General features: G+C 52.5%; 1 protein-coding gene across 1 annotated transcript in view; it reads left to right on the forward strand.

Moving 5' to 3' along the window:
• Positions 1 to 11,195, forward strand: part of TOX4 (TOX high mobility group box family member 4) — a 28,848-nt gene extending 17,653 nt beyond the window's left edge. The window contains exons 6-10 of the mRNA XM_054053141.1: positions 78 to 347; positions 1,192 to 1,263; positions 3,957 to 4,781; positions 7,356 to 7,528; positions 10,409 to 11,195. Coding sequence (XP_053909116.1) covers positions 78 to 347; positions 1,192 to 1,263; positions 3,957 to 4,781; positions 7,356 to 7,528; positions 10,409 to 10,472 — 1,404 coding nt within the window. The 3' untranslated portion in view covers positions 10,473 to 11,195. The remainder of the gene's footprint in view (positions 1 to 77; positions 348 to 1,191; positions 1,264 to 3,956; positions 4,782 to 7,355; positions 7,529 to 10,408) is intronic.
• The last annotated feature ends 37 nt before the right edge of the window (positions 11,196 to 11,232 follow it).

The raw sequence follows: 11,232 nt of genomic DNA on the forward strand, positions 1-11,232 counted from the left end.
CAAATCTCACCCCCAAATTTCCCCCCAATGCCAAATTTCGCCTCCAAACGACCCTTTTTTCCCCCCTCTCTCCGCAGGCCGCCCCCCCCAAACCCTCCCCACCGGCTCCCCCGGCCCCTCCCCCTTTGGCTCCGCCTCCCGGGGAGGCCCCACGTCGGGCCAAACCCCCCAAGAAGCCCAAGAAGAAGAAGGACCCCAACGAACCCCAAAAGCCGTTGTCGGCCTACGCTCTCTTCTTCCGCGACACCCAAGCGGCCATTAAAGGGCAAAACCCCAACGCCACCTTCGGAGAGGTCTCCAAGATCGTGGCTTCCATGTGGGACAGCCTCGGGGAGGAGCAGAAGCAGGTGAGATGGGTGGGGGACGTCAATATGGAGGTGGAGACCCCAAAAGTGGTGGTAGAACCTGAGAATTGAGGGGGGTTCGGAGATAGACCACGAGGAACTTCGGGGGTGACCATCATGGAGACCCCATTATGGTGAAAGGAGGACTGTGAGGTGTTGCGGTTGGAAGATACGGAGGGGGAGACCCCAAAAGTGGTCTCAGGACCCCAAAATTGAGGTTGGATTTGGAGATAGAGGCTGAGGAACATCATGGTGGACCATCATGGAGGTGTCAGTGTGGACGTAGAGGAAGAAGGAGATATGGAGACTTGGAGATATGGAAGGGGAGACCCCAAAAGTGGTCTCAGAACCCCAAAATTGAGGTTGGATTTGGAGATAGAGGCTGAGGAACATCATGGTGGACCATCATGGAGGTGTCAGTGTGGACATAAAGGAAGAAAGAGATATGGAGACTTGGAGATATGGAAGGGGAGACCCCAAAAGTGGTCTCAGGACCCCAAAATTGAGGTTGGGTTTGGAGATAGAGGCTGAGGAACATCATGGTGGACCATCATGGAGGTGTCAGTGTGGACGTAGGGGAAGAAGGAGGTGCGAAGAGTTGGAGATATGGAAGGGGAGACCCCAAAAGTGGTCTCAGGACCCCAAAATTGAGGTTGGATTTGGAGATAGAGGCTGAGGAACATCATGGTTGGTGGATCAGGTCAAGTCGAGAAGAGCGTGGAGACCTCAAGATGGAGAAAGGAGGAGAAAGAGGGACCTCAGGTTGGAGATACAGAGGAGGAGGACCTCCTTACGCCCCCAAAATGGGGGGGGGACCCCTAAATTTTGGTGCTTCTCGGTGTTGTAGGTCTATAAGAGGAAGACGGAAGCGGCCAAGAAGGAATATCTGAAGGCGTTGGACGCCTATCGCGCCATCTTGGTAGGCGTTTTGTCTTGGGGGGACCCCAAAATAGGGCCTAAAATGGAGGAAGGACCCCTAAAGTGGCCGGGGGAGCACCCCAAAATGAAAGGGGACACCCCAAAATGGAAGAGGGACCCGGAAATGGGAGCTAAAATGGTAGAAGGGAAGCTAAAATGGAGGGAGGACCCCAAAATGGGACCTAAAATGGTGGAAGGGAAGCTAAAATGGAGGGAGGACCCTAAAATGGGACCTAAAATGGTGGAAGGGAACCTAAAATGGAGGGGGGAAGCCTAAAAATGGGACCTAAAATGGTGGAAGGGACTCTTAAAATGGAGGGGGGAGCCCAAAATGGGACCTAAAATGGTGGAAGGGAACCTAAAATGGAGGGGGAGCCTAAAAATGGGACCTAAAATGGTGGAAGGGAACCTAAAATGGAGGGGGGAGCCTAAAAATGGGACCTAAAATGGTGGAAGGGACCCTAAAATGGAGGGGGGACCCCAAAAATGGGACCTAAAATGGTGGAAGGGACACTAAAATGGAGGAGGGACCCTAAAAATGGGACCTAAAATGGCGGGAGGGGACCCTAAAATGGAGGAGTCCCCAAAAATGGGACCTAAAATGGTGGAAGGGACCCTAAAATGGAGGGGGGAACCCCAGAATGGAGCCTGAAATGGAGGGGGAACCCCAGAATGGCAGAGGGGACCCCTAAAATGGAGGGGGAACCCCAAAAATGGATGGGAGACCCCTAAAATTGGGACCTAAAATGGCAGACGGGACCCTAAAATGGAGGGGGGAGCTCAAAAATGGGATCTAAAATGGCGGAAGGGACCCTAAAATGGGACCTAAAATGGAGAAGGGAACCCAAAATGGCAGAGGGGACCCCTAAAATGGATGGGAGACCCTAAAAATGGGACCTAAAATGGCGGAAGGGACCCTAAAATGGAGGAGGGAACCCCAAATGGGACATAAAATGGTGGAGGGGACCCTAAAATGGAGGGGGGAACCCCAAAATGGGACCCAAAATGGCGGAGGGGACACTAAAATGGAGGGGGGAACCCCAAATGGGACGTAGAATGGTGGATGGGACCCTAAAATGGAGGGGGGACCCCAAAAATGGGACCTAAAATGGTGGAAGGGACCCTAAAATGGAGAGGGGAACCCCAAATGGGACTAAAATGGCGGAGGGGACCCCAAAATGGAGGGGGGACCCCAAAATGGGACCTAAAATGGCAGAAGGGACCCTAAAGTGGAGGGGGGAGCCCAAAAATGGGACCTAAAATGGTGGAAGGGATCCTAAAATGGAGAGGGGAACCCCAAATGGGACTAAAATGGTGGAGGGGACCCCAAAATGGAAGGGGGGACCCCAAAAATGGAGGGAGAGACTCCAAAAGTGGACCCAAAATGGCAGGAGGGACCCTAAAATGGAGGAAGGGACCCCAAAATGGGACCTAAAATGAAGGGGGGGACCCCAAAATGGAGGGAGGAGCCCCAATATGGCACCTGATATGACAGAAGGGACCCCAAAATGGAGGGAGGACCCCGAAAATGGAGGGAGAGACTCCAAAAGTGGACTCAAAATGGCAGGAGGGACCCTAAAATGGAGGGAGGGACCCAAAATGGGACCTAAAATGAAGGGGGGGACCCCAAAATGGCAGAGGGGACCCCTAAAATGGAGGGAGGAGCCCCAAAATAGGACCTGAAATGGTAGAGGGGACCCTAAAATGGAGGGGGGACCCCAAAAATGGAGGGAGGGACCCCAAAATGGGCCTTAAAATGGAGGGAGGGCCTCCAAAATGGGACCTAAAATGGTGGAAGGGACCCTAAAATGGCAGAGGGGACCCCTAAAATGGGGGGAGGAGCCCCAATATGGCACCTGAAATGACAGAGGGGACCCCAAAATGGAGGGGGGACCCCAAAAATGGAGGGAGAGACTCCAAAAGTGGACCCAAAATGGCAGGAGGGACCCTAAAATGGAGGGAGGGACCCCAAAATGGGACCTAAAATGAAGGGGGGGACCCCAGAATGGCAGAGGGGACCCCTAAAATGGAGGGAGGAGCCCCAAAATAGGACCTGAAATGGTAGAGGGGACCCCAAAATGGAGGGGGGACCCCAAAAATGGGACCCAAAATGGCAGGAGGGACTCTAAAATGGAGGGAGGGACCCCAAAATGGGCCTTAAAATGGAGGGAGGGACCCCAAAATGGGCCTTAAAATGGAGGGAGGAACCCCAGAATGGCAGAGGGGACCCCTAAAACCGGGGGAGGAGCCCCAATATGGCACCTGAAATGACAGAGGGGACCCCAAAATGGAGGGGGGACCCCGAAAATGGAGGGAGAGACTCCAAAAGTGGACTCAAAATGGTAGGAGGGACTCTAAAATGGAGGGAGGACCCCCAAAATGGGACCTAAAATGAAGGGGGGGGACCCCAAAATGGCAGAGGGGACCCCTAAAATGGAGGGAGGAGCCCCAAAATAGGACCTGAAATGACAGAGGGGACCCCAAAATGCAGGGGGGACCCCGAAAATGGAGGGAGAGACTTCAAAAGTGGACCCAAAATGGCAGGAGGGACCCTAAAATGGAGGGAGAGACCCCAAAATGGGATCCAAACCGGAGAGGGGGACCCCAAAACTGAAGGCCTCCCCCCTCACTTTAACCCTTTTGTTCTTTATTAACCCTTTCGTTGCTTTTTTAACCCTTTTCTTTCTCTCTCAGACTTCAACAGAGCAACCGGAGCCCGAAACGAGTCCAACTCCTCCACCGCCATCTTCTTCATCTTCTCCACCTCCATCTTCTTCTTCTTCCTCTCCGGATCCTCCTCCTCCTCCTCCTCCCACGGCAGTAGCCCCCCCAAATCCTTCGGTAGCCCCTCCAAACCCTCCGGTAGCTCCTCTCAACCCTTCCGTCGTTCCTCCTCCTCCTTCCATCACGAAAATCATTATCCCCAAACAAATGCTTCCATCTTCGTTAGCCGTAACGTCTCAAGGAGGCGTCGTTACCGTCATTCCCGCTACCGTCGTTACCGGCAACGCCGGGAATACCGCTCCTCTCCCCGGAGGAGCCCCCCCAATCCATTTAACCCCCCGGCAAACCACTCAAATCGTCACTCGTTCCGTCCTCCAAGCGGCCGCCTCGCAACTCCCTCGCTTACAACCCCCTCCTCTCCAACAAATGCCCCCCCCGCAACCTTTACCGCCCCCCCAAAACGCCCCCCAAGCCGTCCTCCAACCGCCGCCTCCGTTACAAGCCATGCAGCCCCCCCAAAACCCCCCCAACCCCCCCAAAATCCGTTTGGCTTTACCGCCTCAACAACCGCCTCCTCCGCTTCAAATTAAAATCCTTCCCCCCCCCACCGCCGCCATTCAAATCCAAACCCTTCGGTTACCCACCGAGGATATCGGGGGGGCGGCGGGGAACCCCCAAAACGCTGTGGCCGCCGCCGCCGCCGCCGCTTCGGCCACTGCTCCGTTGCCTCAATTGACCGCGGGAGCCACTTCGCCCGAAGCCGTCGAGATGATCGCGGGGGACGTGGTCCCCGAGGTGAGGGCTTTGGGGGGGGGTTCGAGGGGATTTTGGGGGGGTCTCGAGAGGATTTGGGGGTTTTAGGGGGGGTCCTGAGAGGATTTGGGGGGGTTTTAAGGGGCTTTTGAGGAGATTTGGGGGGTTTAAGGGGCTTTTAGGGGGGTCTGGAAAGGGTTTAAGGGGCTTTTAGGGGTGTCCTGAGAGGGTTTGGGGGGTTTAAGGGGCTTTTGGGGGGGTCTGGAGAGGGTTTAAGGGGGGTCTGGAGAGCATTTGGGGGGGTTTAAGGGGCTTTTAGGGGGGTTTAAGGGGCTTTTAGGGGGGTCTTGAGAGGATTTGGGAGGTTTTAGGGGGGTCTTGAGAGGATTTGGGGGGGTTTAAGGGGCTTTTGAGGGGTTTAAGGGGCTTTAAGGGGGGTCTCGAGGGTTTGGGGGGATTAAGGGGCTTTTGGGGGGGTCTTGAGAGGATTTGGGGGGTTTTAGGGGGGTCTTGAGAGGATTTGGGGGGGTTAAGGGGCTTTTAGGGGGGTCTTGAGAGGGTTTGGGGGGTTTAAGGGGCTTTTAGGGGGGTCTGGAGAGGATTTGGGGGGGTTTAAGGGGCTTTTAGGGGGGTCTGGAGAGGATTTGGGGGGTTTAAGGGGCTTTTAGGGGGGTCTGGAGAGGGTTTGGGGGGGTTTAAGGGGCTCTTAGTGGGGTCTTGAGAGGGTTTGGGGGGTTTTAGGGGGGTCTTGAGAGGGTTTGGGGGGGGTTTAAGGGGCTTTTAGGGGGGTCTGGAGAGGGTTTGGGGGGGTTTAAGGGGTTTTTAGGGCAGTATTGGGGGGACCTAATATGGCGGGAGGGACCCTAAAATGGCGGGAGGACCCCAACATGGGACCTAAAATGGCGGAAGGGACTCCAAAATGGCGGAAGGGACCCTAAAATGGTGGGGAGAGCCCAAAATGGGACCTAAAATGGCGGAAGGGACCCCAAAATGGAGGGAGAGACCCCAAAATGGAAGGGGGGAGCCCAGAATAGAGCTTAAAATGGAGGGGGGGACCCGAAAATGGAACCTAAAATGGAGGGGGGGACCACAAAATGGCGGAGGGGACCTCTAAAATGGAGGGGGAACCCCAAAAATGGATGGGAGACCCCTAAAAATGGGACCTAAAATGGCAGACGGGACCCTAAAATGGAGGGAGGAGCCCCAAAAAAGGGACCTAAAATGGTGGAACGGACCCCAAAATGGCGGAAGGGAACCTAAAATGGAGGGGGGACCCCAAAGTGGGACCTAAAATGGCGGAAGGGACCCCAAAGTGGAGGGAGGGACCCCAAAGTGGAGGGAGGGACCCCAAAATGGAAGGGGGGAGCCCAGAATAGAGCTTAAAATGGAGGGGGGAACCCCAAAATGGAACCTAAAATGGAGGGAGGGACCACAAAATGGCGGAGGGGACCCCTAAAACGGAGGGGGAACCCCAAAAATGTATGGGAGACCCTAAAATGGGACCTAAAATCGCAGATGGGACCCTAAAATGGAGGGGGGAGCCCAAAATGAGACCTAAAATGGTGGAAGGGACCCTAAAATGGAGGGGGGAACCCCAAAATGGGACCTAAAATGGCAGAAGGGGCCCCAAAGTGGAGGGAGGGACCCCAAAATGGAAGGGGGGAGCCCAGAATAGAGCTTAAAATGGAGGGGGGGGACCCCTAAAATGGAGGGGGAACCCCAGAACGGATGGGAGACCCTAAAATGGGACCTAAAACGGCAGAGGGGACCCTAAAATGGAGGGGGGAGCCCCAAAATGGGATCTAAAATGGCGGAAGGGACCCCAAAATGGGACCTAAAATGAAGGGGAGACCCCAAGAATGGATGGGAGACCCTAAAATGGGACCTAAAATGGCAGACGGGACCCTAAAATGGAGGGGGGAGCCCCAAAATGGGATCTAAAATGGTGGAAGGGACCCTAAAATGGGACCTAAAATGGAGGGGGAACCCCAGAACGGATGGGAGACCCTAAAATGGGACCTGAAATGGCAGAGGGGACCCTAAAATGGAGGGGGGAGCCCCAAAATGGAGGGAGAGACTCCAAAAGTGGACCCGAAATGGCAGGAGGGACCCTAAAATGGAGGGAGGGACCCCAAAATGGCAGAGGGGACCCCTAAAATGGAGGGAGGAGCCCCAAAATAGGACCTGAAATGATAGAGGGGACCCCAAAACGGAGGGGGGACCCCAAAAATGGGACCCAAAATGGCAGGAGGGACCCTAAAATGGAGAGGGACCCCAAAATAGGCCTTAAAATGGAGGGAGGGACCCCAAAATGGGCCTTAAAATGGAGGGAGGAACCCCAGAATGGCAGAGGGGACCCCTAAAATGGAGGGAGGAGCCCCAATATGGCACCTGAAATGACAGAAGGGACCCCAAAATGGAGGGAGGACCCCAAAAATGGAGGGAGGGACTCCAAAAGTGGACCCAAAATGGCAGAAGGGAACCTAAAATGGAGGGAGGGCCCCTAAAATGGCGGAAGAGACCCTAAAATGGGACCTAAAATGGAGGGGGCACCCCAAGAATGGATGGGAGACCCTAAAATGGCAGAGGGGACCCTAAATTCCCGCTATTTTCCAGGTGGATTCTCCGCCGCAGTTGGCGGTGGAATTGGTGGCCGAATCGCCCGGAGGAGGCGATCCGGACTCTCCCGGTCCGCGTTGTATCCGCGCCGGCTGCAGCAACGCTCCGGTGGCGAGCGGCGATTGGGACGAGGAATACTGCAGCAGCGAATGCCTCATCAAACACTGCCGGTACGGAAAAACCCGGAAGCGGGGGGGGGGGGACCCCAAAAATTCAGGGGTTCGCCCTCAAAAACGCTCCCTTTTCCCCCCAAAACCGCCCCCTGCGCTGCTTTTCAGAGGAGAACGTGCGCCAAAAATGGATTCTGAGCCTCCAAAATGGCGCCCGGAGGGAAAATTTGGCTCTTGGGGCCAAAAATTCCCTCAGGAACCCCAAAATTTGGCACTTGGGGCCAAAAATTCCCTCAGGAACCCCAAAATGTGGCACTTGGGGCCAAAAATTCCCTCAGGAATGCCAAAATTTGGCACTTGGAGCCAAAAATTCCCTCAGGAACCCCAAAATTTGGCACTTGGAGCCAAAAATTCCCTCAGGAACCCCCAAAATTTGGCACTTGGAGCCACAAATTCCCTCAGGAACCCCAAAATTTGGCTCTTGGGGCCAAAAATTCCCTCAGGAATGCCAAAATTTGGCACTTGGAGCCAAAAATTCCCTCAGGAACCCCAAAATTTGGCACTTGGAGCCAAAAATTCCCTCAGGAACCCCAAAATTTGGCACTTGGAGCCACAAATTCCCTCAGGAACCCCAAAATTTGGCTCTTGGGGCCAAAAATTCCCTCAGGAACCCCAAAATTTGGCACTTGGGGCCAAAAATTCCCTCAGGAACCCCAAAATTTGGCTCTTGGGGCCAAAAATTCCCTCATGAATGCCAAAATTTGGTACTTGGAGCCAAAAATTCCCTCAGGAACGCCAAAATTTGGCACTTGGGGCCAAAAATTCCCTCAGGAACCCCAAAATTTGGCACCTGGAGTACAAAATTCCCTCAGGAACCCCAAAATTTGGCTCTTGGGGCCAAAAATTCCCTCATGAATGCCAAAATTTGGCACTTGGAGCCAAAAATTCCCTCAGGAACCCCAAAATTTGGCACTTGGAGCACAAAATTCCCTCAGGAACCCCAAAATTTGGCTCTTGGGGCCAAAAATTCCCTCAGGAACCCCAAAATTTGGCTCTTGGAGCCAAAAATTCCCTCAGGAATGCCAAAATTTGGGTCTTGGGGCCAAAAATTCCCTCATGAACGCCAAAATTTGGCTCTTGGAGCCAAAAATTCCCTCAGGAACCCCAAAATTTGGCACTTGGGGCCAAAAATTCCTTCATAACCTCCAAAATTTGGCACCTGGACCCCAAAATTCCTTCATAAACCCCAAAATTTGGCAAAATTCTCTCATAGGCCCCAAAATTTGGCACCTGGACCCCAAAATTCCTTCCTAACCCCCAAAATTTGGCACCCGAACCCCAAAATTCCTTCCTAACCCCCAAAATTTGGCACCTGGACCCCAAAATTCTTTCATAACCCCCAAAATTTGGCACCTGGACCCCAAAATTCCCTCAGAACCCCCCAAAATTCGGCAAAATTCCTTCACAACCCCCAAAATTTGGCACCTGGACCCCAAAATTCCTTCATAACCCCCAAAATGTGGCACCCAGACCCCAAAATTCCCTCATAACCCCCAAAATTTGGCAAAATTCCTTCCTAACCCCCAAAATTTGGCACCTGGACCCTAAAATTCCCTCATAAACCCCAAAATTTGGCAAAATTCCCTCACAACCCCCAAAATTTGGCACCTGGACCCCAAAATTCTCTCATAGGCCCCAAAATTTGGCACCTGGACCCCAAAATTCCCTCATAACCCCCAAAATTTGGCACCTGGACCCCAAAATTCCTTCCTAACCCCCAAAATTTTGGCAAAATTCCCTCAGGAACCCCAAAATTTGGCACTTGGACCCCAAAATTCCTTCCTAACCCCCAAAATTTGGCACCTGGACCCCAAAATTCCTTCCTAACCCCCCAAATTTGGCACCTGGACCCCAAAATTCCTTCATAAACCCCAAAATTTGGCACCTGGACCCCAAAATTCCCTCATAACCCCCAAAATTTGGCACCTGGACCCCAAAATTCCCTCATAACCCCCAAAATTTGGCACCTGAACCCCAAAATTCCTTCCTAACCCCCAAAATTTGGCACCTGGACCCCAAAATTCCTTCCTAACCCCCAAAATTTGGCACCTGGACCCCAAAATTCCTTCCTAACCCCCAAAATTCGGCAAAATTCCTTCATAACCCCCAAAATTTGGCACCTGGACCCCAAAATTCCTTCCTAGCCCCCAAAATTTTGGCAAAATTCCTTCCTAACCCCCCAAATTTGGCAAAATTCCTTCATAAACCCCCAAAATTTGGCAACTGGACCCCAAAATTCCTTCATAACCCCCAAAATTCGGCAAAATTCCTTCACAACCCCCAAAATTTGGCACCCGGACCCCAAAATTCCTTCCTAGCCCCCAAAATTTTGGCAAAATTCCTTCCTAACCCCCCAAATTTGGCAAAATTCCTTCATAAACCCCCAAAATTTGGCAACTGAACCCCAAAATTCCTTCATAACCCCCAAAATTTGGCAAAATTCCTTCAAAACCCCCAAAATTTGGCACCCGGACCCCAAAATTCCTTCCTAACCCCCAAAATTTGGCACCTGGACCCCAAAATTCCTTCCTAACCCCCCAAATTTGGCACCCGAACCCCAAAATTCTTTAATAAACCCCAAAATTTTGGCAAAATTCCTTCCTAACCCTCAAAATTTGGCACCTGGACCCCAAAATTCCTTCATAACCCCCAAATTTTGGCAAAATTCCTTCATAAACCCCCAAAATTTGGCACCTGAACCCCAAAATTCCCTCATAACTCCCAAAATTTGGCAAAATTTCTTCAAAACCCCCAAAATTTGGCACCTGGACCCCAAAATTCCTTCCTAACCCCCAAAATTTGGCACCCGAACCCCAAAATTCCTTCCTAACCCCCCAAATTTGGCGCCTGCGCCCCCAAAGTGTCTTTTCTCGCCCCCAGGGACGTTTTTCTCGCCTGGATCGCCGCCCGCAACGCCGGAAACAGCGTCGTCTTCGTCAAATAAACTCCTCCAGGGGTGGATTTTGGGGGTTCTCCCTCAACTTTGGGGTCCCCCCTCAACTTTGGGGTCCCCCCCCCGGGGGAATTTGGGGTCCCTTATTCTGGTTTTTAGCAGGAAATGCCTCGGATTTCCATTTGCGCGTCCGGAATTAAAGGTTTTTGCCTCCGCTCCGATGCGTTCGGGCACCAAAAATCCCTCCCTGCACCCCAAAAAACGGACTCTGCGCCCCAAAAATCCCTCATCACCCCCAAAATGAGCACTTTGACCCCAAAAATGGGCACTTTGACCCCAAAAATGGACACTTTGACCCCCAAAAATGCACTCTGCACCCCAAAATCACACATTCAGACCCCCAAAATTGGTGTTTTCACCCCAAAAATAGCCCTCAACCCCCCAAATTCGGTCCTTGGAGCCCCAAAATTGGAGCTTGGAGCCCAAAACGTATAAAATTCGGTGTTTGGACCCCAAAATTTGGTGGTTTTCCCCCAAAAAATTGATATAAAGATCCCCAAAATTAAGACCTGGACCCAAAATATCCCTCTTGGATCCTCAAATTCCCCCCTTGGATCCCAAAAATTGGCATTTGGACCCCAAAAATCGGTGCCTACACCCCAAAAATCGGCATTTGGACCCAAAATTGCCCTTTTTTATCCCCCAAATCTTTCCCGAACCCCCAAATCCCCCATTTTTTTTTTGTTTTCAAACTCATTAAAGCTCCAATTCAGACGTTTTGGTTCTTTCCAACCTTTATTTCTTCCCTCAA

Source organism: Cuculus canorus, chromosome 39 (assembly GCF_017976375.1).
Source record: "Cuculus canorus isolate bCucCan1 chromosome 39, bCucCan1.pri, whole genome shotgun sequence".
Classification (NCBI taxonomy): domain Eukaryota; kingdom Metazoa; phylum Chordata; class Aves; order Cuculiformes; family Cuculidae; genus Cuculus; species Cuculus canorus.